Below are 20,773 nucleotides of genomic sequence, written 5' to 3'. Positions count from 1 at the left end.
CCAATAGCACAGTGGGTGTACTTACACCACATGGACTTCAGCGGTTCAAGAAGGCAGCTCACCAGCACCTTCTGAAGGGCAATTAGGGATGGGCAATAAATGCTGGCCTAGCCAGCGAAGCCCACATCCCGTATAAAATGAATTAAAAAAATATATTTTGTTATCAGCTGGCAAACAAAAATGACCACCTCATCAATACTGCTGGCAGGTGCCAAAGGATGGCGATGTGGCAATGCCTTAGAAAATGTATTGTGTTTGGCAAACAGTTGAGCTGATATCCCATGCCACAAAATATGACTGCATAGCAAACACAGCAAGTCAGTAAATGCCCCTTGACTAGCATTATTTGTAGAAAAAATGTGTAGGTATGAGATCACAATACTTGGGAGACATGCAAGTAAAAAAGATTTTGCAGCATCATTATCAGTCAACTATAGAGCTAGTGACTTTAAACTAGATTACAGGAATGTTACAGAACAGTTTATAAACAAACACCAGCCTATTTTCTTATACAAAGTGAATGAGAGTCAGAGATGGCAATGAGACATGTATAATCTGGGGAACATAGCAAAAACATTCTCAGGTCCTTTACAGGAGCATTATTAGATAAAATTTACCAAGCCACAGAGATAGGGACCAAAGGTCTGATCAAAGAGGTACATTTTATGGGCTGTCTTAAAGGATGTAGTAGGAATCCCAGACCAATTGAAGAGTTGCCAATGCTGGCACGGTGGAAATCAGGAATGCACAGGAGGCCAGAATTGGACCAACAGAGATCTTGGGAGGGTTGCAGGGATGGAGGAAGTTACAGAGAACAGAAGGGATTATAACATTGGAGACAACTGAACATCGAGAATTCTAAATTGGAGGTGTTGCTGGTGCAAGGTAATGACGATAGTGCCAAAGACATTGCCAACAGTCAGGTTTAGCCTCACAAAGGTGGCCAGGGATGCACCAGTGAATAGTGATTTTGTATTGGGTGACCAAAGACAATGACTTATTTGTTCATGGGAGGTTCATTGCTGGCTGGGCCCGCATTTATTACCACTCCCGAGGGCATTCTGGGGCTGGTTGAGCACCCTCTGGGGCTGGTTGAGCACCCTCTGGGGCTGGTTGAGCACACTGAGCTAAATCGCTGGCTTTTAAAGACGACCAAGGCAAGCCAGCAACATGGTCCAATTCCCGTACCAGCCTTCCTGAACAGGTGCCGGAATGTGGCGACTAGGGGCTTTTCACAGTAACTTCATTGAAGCCTACTTGTGACAATAAGCGATTTCCATTTCATTTCATTTATGAGTCAACCACATTACTGTGGATCTGGAGTCACATGTAGGCCAGACCAGGTAAGGATGGCAGATTTCCTTCCCTAAAAGGACATTGGTGAACCAGGTGAGTTTTTACGACAATAGTTTCATCGTCATCATTAGACTTTTTAATTCCAGATTTTTATTGAATTCACATTTCACAATCTGCCATGGTGTGATTCGAACCCGGGTCATCGGATTACTAGTCAAGCGACAATATAATTACGCCACTGACTCCCCAGGCTTACCAAGGAACACTCCGTTCCTCCGATACTGGATATGAAACAGGAGTATAAATCAGGCAATGGAGAGGATGAGCAGCAGTGATGGCCATTGTTATGGTTATTGTTACAAGTGGAATCTGGTGTTGCTTTCAGATGATGCCGTTAAGGGACCAAAGGTAAATCTTGGTGTGTCTGTTACAGGAGAGCAAACGGTCACTTAAAACATCTTTTCCTTGAGCAACTGCACAGGAGATCAACCAATGGGGTATGTTTTCTTCCATTTGCTGATCATGGAAGTGTTGGCATAAGTATAAACTAGGAAGTATATTAAAATGAAACAGTATCTTACTTCATCTAAAATAGGTTTCAGAGTCACTTTCAGATAATGCTTCCCAACCAGCTTCATCGTTTCATCAATACATCGAGTGGCCAGAGAATTTCCCCTGAAAATAGTGTTGGCTTCCCTACAAAAACAAGAATAAGGTTACTTCAGACATCTCATGTTTTCTGAAAACTGCTCAGAACTGGAATGTTGCCATCTAGCAGCATATGGTGCACATCAAATCTACCAATCACTCCAGTTAAAAACACCCCTAAAATTGGGCCTCTGTACATCGTCTAACAGTCCCCGTCTGCCACAGGGGCCAGTGATTGTATCTATTTGGCTGATATGGCCTGAACCTAAACCCAAAGGTTAATCCAAGTCAATGACATAGCACTGTTGATGTCCGAAGAAAGCAAGCAGGACGCTCACCAGTGACTTGGGCTACTGGAATGCTTTTCATGGAACTAGCAACTCGCCCCAATCTAGGGAAGACAGTTGTAGGGTGTTCCACCTGAACAAAATGCCACCATGAAAGAGCTCTGTTTCCTTCTGCAGATCTAGACTTCACCTAAAATACCTGGGTGTCACCCTTGACAGGACTCTCGCCCATCAACCCCATCTCATCAACACTGGTCAAAAAGTAGAGTCAGGTTTATCCAGAACATTGTTGGAGAACACAGCCAGAGTATGTTACATTGTGCCTCATCCACACTGCTGCTGAATGTTGCTCTACTTCATGGCCCTGCAGTTTCCACATAAAAGATCCTGAACGTGTAGCAAAACTCCCCCTTAAGAACAGTGTCAGGGATCCTCAAGTCCAGGCCAACCTCGTGGCTCCTTGTGCGATCTCATATTGAGCCACCAGTCATTGTGTGTGAAACCACCATGCTCCGTGCAAAGAAAAAAGTCACGAGAACATCAACCATCCCATTTATGAAGACCTGAAAAATCCACCAAGTGCATAAAATCGCACAGGCCTTCTGGGGAAAATTAGTGAATATTCCTACAGTTGGTCCACATCACATGAATCCGTCCACCAAGATCTGTTGCAAGAGGCATCTCATTTCTCCACTTGGCTTGAGTCAATTGAATGATACGTCATTCCAGACATCCCATCATTATGAACTTTCCCTATCACATTAAAGTGGCAATGTAGTAGCTGCCACAGGCTCAGGATTGAAATACACTTTTTAAAAGGCAAGACAATTAAAAATAACACATCTGATATATTACGATCCCAGACCAGACCTCAACAGTGCTTAGGATACTGGACCTAAACCACAATATTTTAGTTTATTCGTAAGACTGCGGAAAGAATGATTCGCTCCACGAGTGATTGCATGAAGAAATAGGGATTTGGTATCTTTAAAACAAAAAACTTTATTATGACTACAATCTTAAACTCTAACCTCACCCACGAAAATAACAGCACACCATTACCCCTTAAACACTACTACTCAATTTCCCATTAAATAAGGAACAATCTTAAAATCAGCATGGCAGAGTAATACTTGCCTTATAAAACAGATTTTGCTCCTGCTGGAGCCCTTTCAGACTCTGGCTGAATATCTTCAACAAGCTGGTTCACCTGGTGTGTTTCAGCTTCTTCCTGGTCATCAGACAAGACTGCTCGGCTTTACATATTATTACTCTTTTATAACTATCCCATTGTGAGCGAATTGTGGACTCAAAGAGTCAGCCAGACCAGACTTCACCTCTTCTCTCTCTCCAAAGCCTTCTCCAAAACTGACCATCCGCATTCCTTAGCTCCACTCAGCAATGACATAATCTCCCCAAGCTAAAAAACAAATTAACTCTGCAGACTGAAAGTACCTCAACTCCCCAGGGGCCTTTCCCAGCCAAACCGCAGTACATTAGCCCAGAGTGGAAACCACATTCCAAGGACAATTTCACTTTCTGGCTCCGAGAAGCTCCCAGGCCTTTACAAAACAAAATCCTGTTTTAAAAACATGACCACTGCAGCCAAACGCACTACAATCGTACACTTTCAACCCTTAAATTGTCCCCATATTTAGAAGCCAATATTCCTAAAATCCTCCATTCGACTCAGATAAACTCATCATGAATGCTCAGAAGTGTCTTACAACAACATGAATCATTTATTCAGATGATAGGACATCTTAACATTAAACATAACTCGGTTTCTCTCCGCAGCTGTCTGGGACTGCTGAGTTTTCCCAGCACCTGTTTTTCCCCCCAGGTTTGTCAGATCTAATGTTAGAAATTTGGTCCACTACTTAGTTCCATCCATTTCTCAGATACATTTTAAAAATATGAAGTCTATACCAGAGCCGAAGATGAAAATGCCTCTTGCTCCTCCCAGGGTGTGGCAATCAAGTGATACTAATCATTACAGCAAATGACATACTTACTGTGTCTGCTGGAGATCTAACTCCGCAATGGCACGAAGAAAAGGAATCAACTTCTTGTGATGCAACAGCAGTCGTACAAGTGGCAATACTGCTTCTTGCTTTTCACGACACACCTCACCCAGGATATGGACAGCTGAGGCAGATATGGGCTTGAGTGAAAGAGAAAAACAAGAGGTAGAGTAAGCAACATGTAACCTCAGACTGATTTGCTCAAGTCATTTTAATCATTTACAGCTACCCACAACTCCACACAAATTGTTCTCAAAATGTGCGAGAGGTCATATCTCTTTAATAGAATACAGATGACAAACCTGATACCATTCCAGACTGTCAATTTGTCAAAACACCTTACTTACTTGGGAGCTTGTCCAACAAATTGCAGTTGTAATGTCACCATAGATTATGCACAATAATGTCAAAAATCAAACCAGGATAATCCTGTAAGTGTCTGAGAACCAAATTTCAGCAAAAGGTATGATCAACATAAACGTTAACTTGATTCAGTTTAGGTCAGCTGCAGATAAAGATGCATCTTTAAAAGTATTTTTTTTAAAGGAATTATCTCATTCTCAAACACTGGCCTAAATGCAGACCAATATATCCTTACCTCTATGAGGCACCATTTTAAGCTCCACATTTAAGTTAGATACATACATTTTTTTAAAAACTCATTCATGAGATGTGGGCGTCGCTGGCTAGGCCAGCATTTATTACCTATGCCTAGTTGCCCTGATGTTGAGCTACCTTATGGAACTGCTGCAGTCCCCGAGGTGTAGGTGCACCCACCATGCACTTAGGGAGAAATTCCAGGATTTTGACAGTGATGCTGAAGGAATGGTAATGTATTTCCATGTCAGGATGGCGAGTTACCTAGAGGGGAACGTCCAAGTGATGGTGCTCCCAGGTATCTGCTGCTTTGGTCCTTCTAGATGGTAGTGGTCCTGGGTTTGGAAGCTGCTGCCCAAGGAACCTTGGTGAGTTCTTGTAGATGGTACACATGGCTATCACTGTCAGTGGTGGAAGGATTGAATGTTTGTGGAAGGGGTAGCAATCAAGTGGGCTGTGTCCTGGATGGTGTCAAGCTTCTTAAGTATTGTTGGAGCTGCACTCATCTGAGAAAGTAGGGGGTATTCCATTACACTCCTGAATTGCGGCATGGCGGCACAGTGGCTGGCATAGCTGTCTCACAACGCCAGAGACCTGGGATCGATTTCAGTCTTGGGTGACTGTGTGGAGTTTGTATGTTCTTCCCATGTCAGTGTAGTTTCCTGTGGGTGCTCCGGTTTCCCCTCATTCCAAAGACGTGGTTAGGTGGATTGCCATGATCAATGCACGGGGTAGGATGGGGGAGTGGGCCTAGCTGGAGTGCTCTTTTGAAGGGTTGGTTCAGACGCGATGGACTGAATGGACACCTTCTGCACTGTGTCTATGGATTCCATGAATTGTACCTTGTAGGTGGTGGACAGACTTTGGGGAGACAGGCCACAGGATTGCAAGCCTTTGCCCTATTCTGGTAGCCACAATATTTAGATGGTTAATCCAATTGAGTTCCTGATCAATGGTAACCCCCAGGATGCTGATAGTGGGGATCTAGCAATGCTAATGCCATGGGGCAATGGTCACATCCCCTCTTGTTGGAGGTGGTCATTATCTGGCATTTGTGTGGTGCAAATGTTACTTGTCACTTGTCAGCCCAAGCCTGGATATTATCCAGGTCTTGGTGCATTTGGACAGGACTGCTTCAGTATCTGAGGAATCATGAATGATACTGAACATTGTGGTGCCATAGAATTAGCTGAAGACTGATATCGGTGACGCTGGGTAGCTCTGGAGGAAGCCAAGATGGAGCACTCACTTGGCACCTCTGACTGAAATTGTGTGAATGCTTCAGTCTTATTTTTTGCAGTGTGCTCGGCTCTCCCAACATTAAGGATGGGGATATTTTAGGATCTCCGCCTCCAGTGAGTTGTTTAGCTGTCCACCACCACTCATGGTTGGATGTGGTTGGTCTGCAGAGCTTGGATTGGACCATTGGTTGTGGGAGCGCTTAGCTCTGTCTATTACTTGCTGGCTTATGCGGTTTGGCATTCAAGTCGTCCAGTGTTGTAGCTTCACCAGGTTGAAAGCTCATGTTTAGGTATGCCTGGTGTTGCTCCTGCACTGTTCATTGAACCAAGGTTGGTCCCCTGGCTTGGTGGTTATGGCAGAGTGGGGATATGCCAGACCATGAGGTTACAGATTGTGGTAGAGTACAATTCTGCTGCTGCTGATGGCCCACAGCACCTCATGGATGCCCAGTTTTAAGCTATTAGATTTATTCGAAGTCTATCCCAATTAGCACCATGGTAGTGCCACACAACCCGTTGCAGGGTATCCCCAATGTGAAGATGGGGCTTAGTCTCCACAAGGACTGTGCAGTTGTCACTTGTACCGATAGTCGTGAACAGATGCATCTGCGACAGGCAGGTTGGTGAGGATGAGGTCAACTATATTTTTCCAGCTTGTTGGTTTCCTCATCGTCTCCCACAGGCTATGTCCTTTAGGCCCCAGCCAGTTCATTATGTGATGGCATTATAGAGCCACTACATTCTGTGCCTTAGCCACCCTCGGTGCTTCCTCAAAGTGGTGTTCAACATGGAGGAGTACTTATTAATCAGCTGAGGTGGAATGGTACATGGTAGTAAGCAGGCAGTATCCTTGCCCATGTTCGGCATGGTTCCGTGACACCTCATGGGGTCCAGAGTCGATGCGGAGGACTTCCAGGGCAATTCCCTCCCGACTGCATACCACTGTGCTGTCACCTCTGCTGGTTGTCCTGCCAATGGCACAGGATAGATCCAGGAATGGTGATGGTGGGCCTGGGACATTACCATGGTGTGAATCCATGAATATAGCTATCTCAGGCTGATGCTCGACTTAGTCTATTAGGCAGCTCTCCCAATTTTGGCACAAGGGGGACTTTGCTGGCTCGACAGGGTGGGGTTTGCCGTTGTTTCTGTTGCCGAGGTCCACATCGGGTGGTCCATCCAGTTTCATTGCCTTTTTGGTCCATTTGAAGAGGTTGGATACAACTGAGTGGCCGAGTGCATTTAAGAGGGAACCATGTTGCTGTGAGTTTGGAGTCATACGTAGGCCAGACCAGATAATGATGGCAGGTTTCATTCCCTAAAGGACATTAGTGAACCAGATGTTTTTTTACGACAACCGACAACGGTTTCATGGTCATTATTCAATTTTTAATTCCAGATTATTTGAGTTTTTAAATTCCACCATCAGCCGTGTCAGGATTCGAATCTAGGTCCCTAAGAGCATCTCCCTGGGTCTCTGGATTACTAGTCAAGTGACAATACTACTATACGACCTCCCCTAAATGGATAAAGAAATAACATCAAGCAAGTAGGTGTACACAATGAACATTCAGCAGTAATGGCATAAAGATACGACTCAGATTTTATTGTTTTCCTGTTAACAATAATACTGTTAATATACACAATGGTATTTAATTTCTCTGACCACTACATAAAGCAAATACTAGTAAAACCTAGGGACTGGTGAAATTTGGCAGTGAAAATGGGATTTGACACTTTTCGTTCAAGCAGGATGCAGTGTTGCATGTATGCATTGAAATTAATGTTGATTTTAAACCAGGGGCTGGTTTAGCACAGTGGGCTAAACAGCTGGCTTGTACTGCAGAACAATGCCAGCAGCGCGGGTTCAATTCCCGAACCAACCTCCCCAAACAGGTGCCGGAATGTGGCGACTTGGGGCTTTTCACAGTAACTTCATTGAAGCCTACTTGTGACAATAAACTTATTATTATTGAATCAGCAATTAAACAGAAAAAGTACAATAATGTCTGTTTTGAAAAGGCAAAAGATGGATAATGTTGAAATTTTATCCAACAGGCTAGCTTAACATTGTTTTGCTTTAACAGCGTTAATAAAGTAGCTTCAGTTTCACTTTAATGTTGTAGACCATAGAATTTATCTTCTGTGGCCTGCCTGCTCACTAAACCTTTCCCCCAGCACATCCACTCTCGACCTTTGGGCAGCACGGTAGCATAGTGGTTACACAATTGCTTCACAGCTCCAAAGTCCCAGGTTTGATTCCCGGCTTGGGTCTCCTCCGGGGGCTCCGGTTACTCCCACAGTCCAAAGATGTGCAGGTTAGGTGAAATGGCCATTCTAAATTGCCCTTAGTGTTGGGTGGGGTTACTGGGTTATGGGGATAGGGTGGTGTGGGCTTTGGTAGGGTGCTCTTTCCAAGAGCCGGTGCAGACTCGATGGGGCGAATGGCCTCCTTCTGCACTGTAAATTCTATGAAATCTATGAAATGACTTAGTCCCTCTCCTCCTTACTGCTGCCCTTAGCTCCTGTCGTTGTTTCCTGCCCTAGTTCCCAGGCTCTGCTTCCCAACCTCCCCTTCTGGGCCTCGCCTCCCTCCCTCTATTCTTACCTTAGGCCTCAGAGTCTGTTGTACCTCTCCTTTCTGTTGGCTCCATTTATGTATTTGCTGCTGGTTGCGCCCGTGCTGGACTCCTGGGCTCCATCAAGTGGCCAAAGGTGGTCAGTGCAGGTAGTTCTGGGACTTCAGCTGATAACAGCACTGACCAGCTTCTGCCACTATATGAAGACTGGCCAAGGCTGGTCGATCTTATATGGTGAGTGCATTATTAAAAAATTGGATTCTGTGTTGTACAGTATTTTTTATATTTAGTGATGTATTTCATTTTGCAGGTTATTTCAGCTCAGAACACAGTGCTGCACAGTATTTCAACCTGTAGATTTTTTTCCCAGGCGAGAAACGTCCAAAGGAAGCTAACAGGGACTTCAACATTGATTCCTATGGGAACGTATGATTCACAAAGCTGTTTAAAGTCACGATTTTCAGAATCAAAGCTTACGCGAGGGTTTACTGCATTATGACCATCTAGGTTACAAGCAGATAGGTTTTTCAAAAAAGTCAGTTAGAACTAACAGAATTTTAAGGCGGCTTGGTGACGCACTGCTGCCTCACGGCGCTGAGGACCTGGGTTCGATCCCGACCCCGGGTCACTGGCCCGGAGGAGTTTGCACATTCTCCCCATGTCTGCGTGGGTCTCGTCCCCACAACCCAAAGATGTGCAAGGTCGGTGGATTGGCCACGCTAAATTGCCCCTTAATTGGGAAAAAAAAGAATTGGGTACTCTAAATTTATTTTTTAAACCTGGCAGAATTTTCTTGGGAACTACCAGCATTATATTAACACAATGGACTGTTGTACTTAGCAGTGATATATTTTCTAATACTCCACAAAATCAAGACAGCTAATGTTAATTTCTTTAAAGGGTCTTACGACTTAAAGACAAATTGTTATTGTGACGTTCCTCGTTCGTGGAGGTCTCAATGGGACGTTCTTCAATATCAGGGAAAGAGAAATAATTGTCCAATTTAACATAAGAGAATTAAGGAAAGTAAGAACTTGAATTTGACGAACACCTTTCTCGACTACTGAAGAGGGTACTAGAATAGGGCAGCACGGTAGCATTGTGGATAGCACAATTGCTTCACAGCGCCAGGGTCCCAGGTTTGATTCCGGCTTGGGTCACTGTCTGTGCGGAGTCTGCACATCCTCCCTGTGTGTGCGAGAGTTTCCTCCGGGTTCCTCCCACAGTCCAAAGATGTTCAGGTTAGGTGGATTGTCCATGATAAATTGCCTTTAGTGTCCAAAATTGCCCTTAGGGTGGGGTTACTGGGTTATGGGGATAGGGTGGAGGTGTTGACCTTGGGTAGGGTGCTCTTTCCAAGAGCCGGTGCAAACTCGATGGTCCGAATGGCCCCTTCTGCACTGTAAATTCTATGATAATCTATGATATTCTCACGATGCACAAACTTACCAAATTTCTTTAGTTAGAAAGACAACGATGATGCTCACTAAGGAGATCATTCATCAAAATAAAGAGCCAGAACTACTTTATTACATGGGACACATTTATTCTGTTAAGCTGCAGGACATTTTACTAACTAAAAGCAACAAGCTGCAAAGGCTCTATCCGCAAATAATTACCTTGACATCTGATGACTTTAGCAGCAAGTCATTAAGAGAAGTGTAGTACTGGGAGGGAAGCACACAATCTTCGTTGTAGAAAATGGTCAGCCGAAGAGAGCCCAAGTCTTCTGATTTTGCAGGTTTGTTTCCATTGTCCTTTGGTTGTAGTAAGTACCTGTTTGATGACAGTGTGCAAACTGGTTTGAACCTTTCCAAATATTCCAGGGACAACTCATGCTCTAACTGGCTATTAGCAATGATTTGATCCCATCAAACTTGCGTTGCACTAAAATGGTATTGCAATAGTAGCAATGCTAAGATGACATGTTCATGCAGTGGTGCTGTGCATTACTAATCAGTAACCATGCATGGTTTGCGGGTAAGGCGGTGAATACAAGATCTTGTTAATTCAGCAGAATGTAGCATAATTGCAAAATCTATACTATCTTGCTTAGCTCCATATATACATACATTTCTCCCTGGTAGCAATGCTTTGCAGGGGTACACAAACTAACAAATGTATAAAATAAAACTGATTCAGTACATCAGGTAGAAGAACACTATTCACTTCAGTTCTCGGTAATTAGACAAGGTTGCTATCGCCTTGCATAAAGCTCAATTTCTATATCGCCCAATTGAACTAACTACGGGCGGCACGGTAGCACAGTGGTTAGCACTGCTGCTTCATGGACCCGGGTTCGATTCCCGGCTCGGCTCACTGTCTGTGCGGAGTTGGCATTCTCCCAGTGTCTGCATGGGTGTTCTCACGGTTTCCTCCCACAAGTCCCGAAAGACGTGCTTGTTAGATCAATTGGACATTCTGAATTCTCCCTCTGGGCACCCAAACAGGGGCAGGCGCTGGAGTGTAGCGACTAGGGGATTTTCACAGTAACTTCATTGCATTGTCAGTGTTAATGTAAGCCTACTTGTGACACTAATAAAGATAATTACTGCAAAGCTTTCAAAAAACTTCACACAATTGAACTGTAGGATTATTGAAGTCTTTGAAAATTGCCCTTCTTAACTGACGAAGCAAACAATATGCAATACGTCAGCTTATTTAAGTAATTTAAAACCTGTGTTTCCTGGGCTGGAGCCAGTTATGAAAAGAGGCTGGTTTGGCTGGGTTATTCTCCTTAGAGGTGATGGGGGGGGGGACCTGATTGAGGTGTACAAGGTTATGAAGGACCTAGGGTAGTGAGGATGAAACTTTTCCCCTTAGCAGATCGCAGGATGACGGGAATCTGGAACTCACTGCCTGAAAGAGCAGTGGAGGTGGGAACCCTCAACAGAAGCATTTGGATGAGCACTTGAAACATCATAGCATACAAGACTACGGGCCAAGTGCTGGAAAATGTGATTAGAATTTAGGCGCTTGATGGCTGGCAGACACGATGGGCTGAAGGGCTTCTTGCTGTGCTTTAAAACTATGACTTCACACCCAGTGTGCTGGCAAGTTCATTGCCTCCCAATTGGCTAAGCAGAGAGAAAGATGAGGGTTTTTAAATAGAAAAGCTTGAAGACTTGTACAGGGAAGACTGTAAAAGCTTTCATTGAGAAGCTGTCAATAAATGCATATACGGATGTAGACGATAATGGCCCGTTCTTTATTTTGCATTGATATGCAATGATAAATTGCACAAACCCAAGTCTAATCCTTTCTGTAAAACAAAGCAACTCATCCTTTCATATCCAGTCTCATCTTATTGTGCACCTTCCTCTTCTGCCTTTGGAGAAACTGAAGCAGCACATGTGCAGAAGACACAAATCTCTTGTTCGGAGTACATGGGGAAAGCACAACATCACAATCCTCCATGACAATTTCAGCAAGAGCAAGTCAACGAGCATAAAACATGCTCAAAACGGACAACCGCTGGATGCCAAAATTCCCCCCAGAAATGTTAACCCAAATTGGCATCATATGTGCTGTCCCAACCAGTTTAAATTATTGGCAGAGGACAACATACTTTCAAAATACTTCACCCGGTGCAGCTGTCTTTATAGTGGGATTGGCTGCATCCATGTAGATTGTGTTTAGTACACTGTCTCATTCTCTCAGAGTCAGACACTAGGTAGGTGATTGGGGTAGCAGAAAGATGGGGTCAAAATACAAATGAAAGACCTATTAAGTTTTTTGTCGGACCTATGCATTCTTGTATAATGCTTGTGCTCATACATTATAGTCTATCCTCTATCAAAGGAGTTATTCTGAGCAACATTCCAGCTCACTACCTTGGTAATACCTTGTTACAACAGCAGTTAGATTACCACAGACCACATCAGCTCACATGGGATAGGAAACACCATCATCCTGACCCAGTTTCTCATTTCACGTAAATGATGCAAGAGAGACAATACAATTACAACATGCAGATCAAATGTCAGTTTACAGTTTCTTCCTGGTGAGTTGCCATACATTGGACTATCTACACCAAGGCAAGCAACCCCCTTGCAGTTTTCAAGCAAAAAGTTGATTACGATTATTTTCTTATTTGATTCTCAATTTTAAACAATTGTTCAAACTTAATAAATGACTCCAATACAAGCTGTCCATCATTATAACATACTTTATTATTGTCACAAGTAGGCTTACATTAACACTGCAATGAAGTTACTGTGAAAATCCCCTAGTCGCCACACTCTGGCACCTGTGCGGGTACACTGAGGGAGAATTCAGAATGTCCAATTCACCTAACAAGCACGGCTTTTGAGACTTGTGGGAGGAAACCGGAGCACCCGGAGAAACCCACGCAGACACTGGGAGAACATGCAGACTCCGCACAGTGAGCCAAGCCGGGAATTGAACCCGGGTCCCTGGCGCTGGGAAGCAACAGTGCTAACCACTGTGCTACCGTGCCGTCCTGCTGCACCAGTATATGTGGGAGTGATGGATAAGAAAACAATGTTCTGTGAAACATGTAAATATGACTTAAAAGTAGGGTTAAATACAGCATTTTCTTGAATTAGCATAGAATGAATACAGAGCATTGTGTGAACAACTGTTTCAGCGCATTTTGCTCCACTGTGGAAGAAATGTAGCGCAACCCTTTCTGGAGCACATCGCGAAGGGAGCCCAATCAAATAAGACACTTTGAAATGTTTCTATGCGAGGAGTGCTATGTAAAGGCAGTTAAGTTGCATAACCAAAAGTGAGGGTACTGGCAAAGAGAGAGTGGGCAGAGGCCCACGTTCAACATTAACAGCAGTAATGTCAGTTTTCACTAGGTGATGGAGAGATTTAAAATAAAAATGTTGGGTTCTATATTCAGAGTGGAGTTTCTAAACATGAAGAAGGTAAGGCGTTTTGACAATTTTTCTGGGGAGGTGGTAAAGGAGGGAGGGAAGAAAATCAAAGGAGCAGCAATTCAAAAAGTATTCTGGTGACGAAGATGGAATTATTTGCAACAGGATTCCTCCCGCCTCATCAGTTCTCCCTCATTCTAACATTGTGCGGAACACAGCATAGCCTTTGTATCAGATCATCCAATCACATTTTGGTTCTCTTATTGTAAACTGATGGTTTCACATTCTTTTGATCAAAACACTTATTCCAGCCACCAATGAGAATTGTGGAGAAATGTAATTGCAGTCTAGACAACCTTGACTAAAGACCTGTTCTTATAATGTTAACGTTTTTATTAAGATTATAGGGATGTAATTTAGAGAGACTTTAAAGACAAAAAAATATTGCAACCAAGGCCTTGTACCATGAAAACGTCACCTACCCAAACAAATTCATAGACCTCCCATTACAGGTATTTTTGCAGGAACTGTATCGAGAATGAAATCCTATCCAACTTAAGGACATCTAGAGCTTCCATATCAACACTTACCATGCCCGATGGCAGTTGTCATTCCTTAAAATTTTCACAGGAACCTTAATCTCACCAAGGAAAATATCTTGCACCAGATTTTCATTGTTCCACAGATCAACTCTGAAGAAGAAAAAAAAAATCAGTCAAGAAAAGATTTATCATCATCACATCACAACTTTTAAACTGAAAAAGCTGTTAACTTATTGGAAAATTTACTTTTGTGAACTATACTGAATTACCTAAAAGGAGAGTTTTCTTTTTTTTTAAAAACCGAGACAATCATGCTGTAATATCAGAAGTACAAGTTCAAGCATGAGGATTCCCCGCAAATTATAGTGATGTGCAATTACAGGAAATAGGGAATTGTAAGCATAAAGAATATTTTGCGAACCCAGGTCTGCCAGAATAATTTTGCAATTAATTTAAATTAGCACATGCATAGAAATTTACTGGACAAATTGTGATAATTCATACTTCAGGACCAATGAGCCAAACTTCATATTGTGCAACGGAATGGTGCCAGTAGAACTAAACATTTGATGCAGTAACAATGAGTAGAACAGAACTTGGAACAACTCCGCAACATTTAATCCACTGAAAATACTTTGATATAATTGATGTATTTACTTATTTGGCAGTTATGCAATTACATTCACTTGCGTTCAAGTGAGAAGTACCACAGAACATAGGCGTGATACTTGTGATGCCTAGGGCAGCAAAGCCAAGATGCTCTCGCCTGTTAGTTACACACCACTTTGACATTATCACATGGAATACATGCCCCTGTCTGCTTTGTCCCAATACAAAAAAAGCGATCTGTCTGGGAAGCAAAGCACTGAACAAAGCTTCAGTAGTGCCAACAGTCCACTGTAATTTTAAATTGATAAAGTAGAATTGCCTGCAATAAACATTGTGGCAAGAAACAGGAGCATTGCCTGCATGAAAGTGAGCATTTGGCAAACTAGAGACTTCTCCATTTGCCAGAGCTTGATTCACTGAGGTCTTAATGTACACCCCTCTTTCACATGGTAAAGGTAGACAAAGGTAAAGAATCATAGAATCCCTACAGTGCAGAAGGAGGCCATTCGGCCCATTGAGTCTGCAGCGACATTCTGAAAGCCCAATCCCTTGCCCCATCCCAGTCATCCCACCTAACCGTTGGATACTAAAGGGCAATTTAGCATGGCCAATCCACCTAACCTGTACATCTTTGGACTGTGGGAGGAAACCGGAGCACCCGGGAGGAAACCCACGCAGACAGGGGGGGGGAGAATGTGCAAACTCCACAGTCACCCAAGGTCAGAACCGAACCCGGGTCCATGGCGCTATGAGGCAGCAGTGGTAACCACTGTCCCACCCTAAACAGTGTCGGAAATCAAGACAGACAATTCTGGAATTACACAACACTTTGATAGGAAAGAGACAGAGAATGCAAAGCTCTGGTGAAGGATTACATGTGAAATAGTGATCTTTTCTCTTGCAATAATGATGGATCACTGTATCTGTAATATTTCCTTTTGTATTTCTTTTTTTTTTATTTCACATTCCATTCTTTTACACTCTGGATCAACTCTAACTAAATCACACAATTAGGCAATTGTTTAAATCATGCAATTAAATCAGATAACCATCAGGATTTGATAAATGTCTTGCTAGATATACTTGCAAAGCTGATATTTTAGTTCAGACCAATAACCAAGTCAAGTGCCCATTGTGATTTAAGGAGAGATCAATCAAGTCTGCCAAAGATAACAATATCAGCTAAACATACAAACACGCAGAACATTATTAAGATGAGACTCAATTTATTACTTTCCTTTAGTGGAATTAAATATAATGGCTGTGGCGGTCTTCAGAGTTATTAATAAATTTACCATATTGCTGCACTACATAGAAATTAAAATTCCATTCAGTAAAATTTAGTTATTTTTGGTTAAACTATTCTGAACTCAGCTGTATAAACTTTGTTTGTTCCAAGTAAACAATTTAATTTGCCTCATTTATTAAATACACAAACCAAACTATCAAAACAAATCAAGTTGTTACTGGATATACCAAAGTAGAACAGTAAAACATTTCACTTGAGGAAGCACTTCTCAACTTTTCCAGAGTAATCGACTTTGGGGAGGCTATAACGCCAACGGTGTTGCAGGCAAACATTGAACCACATGGAGCTGGAATAGCCTTGGCTCAACTGTGCTGGATTTCTTAATCTCAGCTAAAAATGCAGCAGGGTCATGTACTATGCTTTATAGTGAGAGGAGGAGGATCCAGTGGGCATGGTCACATAGGTACCAACGACAGTCCAAAGATACTCAGGTTAGGTTTATTGGCCATGCTAAATTGTCCCTTAGTGTCCAACCGTTAGGTGGGGTTAGCGGAAAAGGGCATAGGTTAGGGTACTCTTTTGGATGGTCATTGAAAGCCCGATGGGTCGAATGACCTCCTTCTGCACTGCAGGGATTCTATGACAAAGATAGAACTCAGAACATGGTTCTGCTGAGGATGTATGAGCAGGTAGGGGCTAAATTAAAAAGAAGAAACTTAATCTCTTGATTACTACCTGAGCCACGAGCAAATTGGTGCGGCTCCAAGATTAGTGTGGGAGAAACAGGTTTCGATTCATGGGACAGCGGCACCTGTACTGGGGAAAGTGAAAGCTATGCTATTGGTATGGTCTTCACCTTAACCGTACTGGCACAAGTGGTCTGGCATGTCATATAATTAGGGCAGTAGAGAGAGCTTTAAACCAAACAGTGGGCACAAGGGAATAAGTTTTGAAAGATGTGCTATATTAAGTGGAGAAGACAAGGGAAAAAAAAGCAGGGTAGGAACAAGGAATAATGATCGGAACATGGCAGGTAGGGCCAGAATGTGCAAACCTAAGAGTGCACCAGCAGGTGAGGCTAGAGGTTACAACACAAAAAAAGACAGAACTAAACGCTCTGGATCAGAACACATGCAGCATTTGGAACAAAACAGATGAATTGTCAGCACAAATCGAAATATGTACGATCTGATAGCTATTACAAAGACATGGCTGCAGGATGACAGACTGGGACCTGAATATTCAAGCATACACAACATTTAGGAAGGGCAGGAATCTGGGGAAAAGGGGTATCTGTTAAATAAGGATGATATGGTAGAGAGATTACCTTAGTTCTAGAGATAAGAATGTAGAACCAGTTTGGGTAGAAATGAGAAATATTAAAGGCAAGAAGTCATTTGTGGGAGTGGTTTATATCCCCTTGTTGGATGAGGCATACAGTGTTAGGAAAACTAAGATAGTTTTAAGGGATTTATGTTTGTAATGGTAAACATTAGAATAACGCATAATTTTAAGTGTGTTTAATGTTTCTGTGCCTGGAAAGGTAAAACCTATAGTTATATTCATGCTGGACAAAGGTCTTTGCATGTGTGGGTTGGTTAAGTTCCAACCGTGTTTACATTGTGATGAAAAATAAACCAGCAGTTGCTGCTTAGCGACTGTGGACTTGTGAGGTAGAGAAGCTTCTAAATCTCTCGCAGCTGCTATTTGGGTATGAAGGTGGTTGTTCTGAGCGAGTGGCGGCTCTCGGGACCGAGGGCGCCACGTGCGCACCATCCCGGGCGGCACGCGGCTCAAAGTGCTTGTGGAGTTGACTGGGTATTCGTGAGTTCTGCACCTTGAAAGACTTCTGATGTCGACATTCTTCATCAAGTGAAATAAACCCAAGAGGTGGGAATAAAGAGCAAGAAATCTCCCCAAGTCTTCATGTTTTTGAGGAATAGCCCATGGCGCAACAGAGGTACGGCAAGTGAAGATGCTGATGTTGGAAGATCAGTACCTATATTTCTGCAATGTAATGGCTTAATAAAACTGATTTAAAACCCAAAAAAAAAAGAGAAGCTTCTAAATTTAGCTAATTTGATTGCAGTTGAAGATAGGTGGTGAGAGTGAAGACAGTTGCTTGAAGCAGTTGGTTTAGAAGGCTAGGGAGGAAACACCTCAGCTGTGACGAGACGATTTTAAAGCATGTTTTTGGGAGTGGAGTTTGGAAACTCTCACGTGACAATCATCTGGGGGGATTCTGAGGAAAAAGCCATGGACACTAACTTGGGTTCAGAGCAGAATGTGTGTATTTGACCACAGTCATCTTGTGTGCTTGTTAGACTTTGTTAATAAAACCATTGTAGATTAAGATGGACTTTTAATCCATGTTAACCCTAAAACCTACGTGTAATTGTTAAAATAGGGTGGAGTATCACAATCCAATTTTTTTTCTTGTTGTTATACCTAATTAGCAGTCCTGTAACTCTGTTCCTCACATTTTATTACATGGTTTCAAATTGAAAGAAAAAGTATGTAATTCTAAAATGATGAGTGACAGGTCAAAAGATTGAACAGAAAATAAAGAACAGCAAAGAACGATTAATAAGGAGGAAAAATTATCTAGTTTAATTTGCCTCATTTATTAAATACACAGACCAAACTATCAAAACCAATCAGGTTGTTGCTGGATATACCAAAGTAGAACAGTAAAGCATTTCACTTGAGAAAAGCTGCTAGAAATACAAAAGCAGATAGTAAGAGCTTCTACAGGTTATTTAAAAAGGAAAAAAACAAGTGTTGGTCTTCCAGAGAGTGAGAATGGGAAATTAATAATGGAAAATAAGGAACTGGTGGATGAAATGAACAGACATTTTGCAGGATACAAATAGATTCCCAAAAATAATTGTGTATCAGGAGAGGTGAAAGGGAGATAGGAACTTAAAACAATTATAATTACCAGAGAAACAGTACGAAGAAAATTATCAGAATTAAAAGTTATCAAGTCCACAGGTCCTGATGAATTTCATTCATCCTAGGCTCTTAAAAGATGTGGTTACTGAGAAGGCAAATGTATTGGTTTTAATTTTTCAAAATTCCTCAGATTCTGGAAGGGCCCCATCAGATTGGAAAATAGAGAATGTGACTCCGCTATTCAAGTCAGGAAAGATAAAGAAAGTAGGAAACTATATGCCAGTTACTTTAACATCTGTTACAGGAAGATTGCTGGAATCTATTATTAAGGAGGTTATAGCAGGGAATTTAGAAAATCTCAATGCAATCAAGCAGAGTTTGACGAAAGGAAAATCATGTTTGATTGATATAGTGGAGTTATTTGAGGAGGTAATGAGGAACACAGATAAAAGTAGAAATCTTTGATGTGCAGTGCTTAGATTTCGAGAAGGCATTTGACAAGGTGCCATGTAAAAGGTTGCAGGCAAGATAAGAGCTCATGGCGTAGGGTGCTGCATATTAGTACGGATCGGGGACTGGTTAGCTAAGAGGAAGTAGAGTAGAGATAAATAAATCTTTGCGGGTTGGTAAGATGTGACTAGTGGAGTGCCACAGGGATCAGTGTTGGAGCTTCAACTATTTATAATTTTTGTCAATGATTTGGATGAAGGGACCAAATGGAGACTTGCTAAATTTGCTGATGACACAAAGATAATAAGTTGGGAAGAGGACACAAGGAGTTTGCAAAGGGTCAGAGAAAGGTTAAGTGAGTGGGCAAAATTTAGGCAGATGGATTATTATTTGGGAAAATGTGAACTTGTGCATTTTATCAGGAAGAATAAAAAAGCAGCATATTATTTACACGGTGAGAGGTTGCAGCACTCTAGAGGTACAGAGAGATCTGAGCGTTCTAGTGCATGAATCAGAAAATGTTAATATTCAGGTACAGTAAGTGATTAAGGAGGCAAATGGAATGTTCTCATTTATTGCAAGGGGAATAGAATATAAAAGTAGAGATGTTTTGCTACAGTTGGTCGCCTTATTTTAAGAAAGCATATGGATTAGCAGGTCAGAGAAGGATCACTCAAACGATACCTGAAATTAAATGAGAAAAAACTGGGCTGGCTTGGCTTGAATCTATTGCAGTTTAGAAGATTGAGGTATGATCTTATTGAAACATACAAGATCCTGAGGGGACTTGACAGGGTGGATGCTGAATGGATGTTTCCCGTTGTGGGAGAGACTTGAACGAGCGGACGGAGTTCAAAAAGAAGTTACGGAATTTTTCTGAGGGTCGTGAATCTTTGGAACTCTTTTCCCCAGAGTGCTGGAGGCAGGGCCAATGAATATTTTTAAGGCAGAGATAGATGGCGATTTTTTTAGGTTTAAATATTTTTATTCAAAGAAAGTTTTACAATATTACAAAAATAAGCCCAACACAATCCATCCCAATCAAATATAATACCAATACTATCCCCACCCACCCCCCTTCACAAGGAAGACCCTAATGAACTAACCAACCTTCACCACCCCCACCACCAACAGCTTACAGTAGCCAGCTCCCTGAAAAGGGCAATGAATGGCTGCCACCTAGAGTAAATCCCGTCCATCAACCCCCTCATCACATACTTGGTCTTCTCCAAGTACAGGAATTACATCAGGTTCTCTAACGAGGCCGAAGCCTTAGGCTATCACTTCATAGATAGATTTTACAGTGCAGAAGGAGGCCATTCGGCACATCGTGTCTGCACCGGCTCTTGGAAAGAGCACCTAAGGTCAACACGTCCACCCTATCCCCATAACCCAGCAACCCCACCCAACCCCAAGGGCAATTTTGGACACTAAGGGCAATTTATCATGGCCAATCCACCTAACCTGCACATCTTTGGACTGTGGGAGGAAACCGGAGCACCCGGAGGAAAC

The 20,773-nt window shown here is 42.5% G+C and overlaps 1 protein-coding gene across 1 annotated transcript in view; it reads right to left on the bottom strand.

The window, feature by feature from the left end:
* The window catches only part of rasa2 (RAS p21 protein activator 2), a 244,361-nt gene that overhangs the window by 56,043 nt on the left and 167,545 nt on the right, over positions 1-20,773 (bottom strand). The window contains exons 9-12 of the mRNA XM_072473964.1: positions 14,107-14,208; positions 10,292-10,448; positions 4,247-4,395; positions 1,878-1,992 (exon numbers count right to left, since the gene is read on the bottom strand). Of these exons, the coding sequence (XP_072330065.1) occupies positions 1,878-1,992; positions 4,247-4,395; positions 10,292-10,448; positions 14,107-14,208 (523 nt within the window). The remainder of the gene's footprint in view (positions 1-1,877; positions 1,993-4,246; positions 4,396-10,291; positions 10,449-14,106; positions 14,209-20,773) is intronic.

This window comes from Scyliorhinus torazame, chromosome 14, assembly GCF_047496885.1.
Source record: "Scyliorhinus torazame isolate Kashiwa2021f chromosome 14, sScyTor2.1, whole genome shotgun sequence".
In the NCBI taxonomy this organism is placed as follows: domain Eukaryota; kingdom Metazoa; phylum Chordata; class Chondrichthyes; order Carcharhiniformes; family Scyliorhinidae; genus Scyliorhinus; species Scyliorhinus torazame.
The sequence above is the reverse complement of the archived record's forward strand: the minus strand, read 5'-3'. Positions and strand labels throughout refer to the sequence as shown.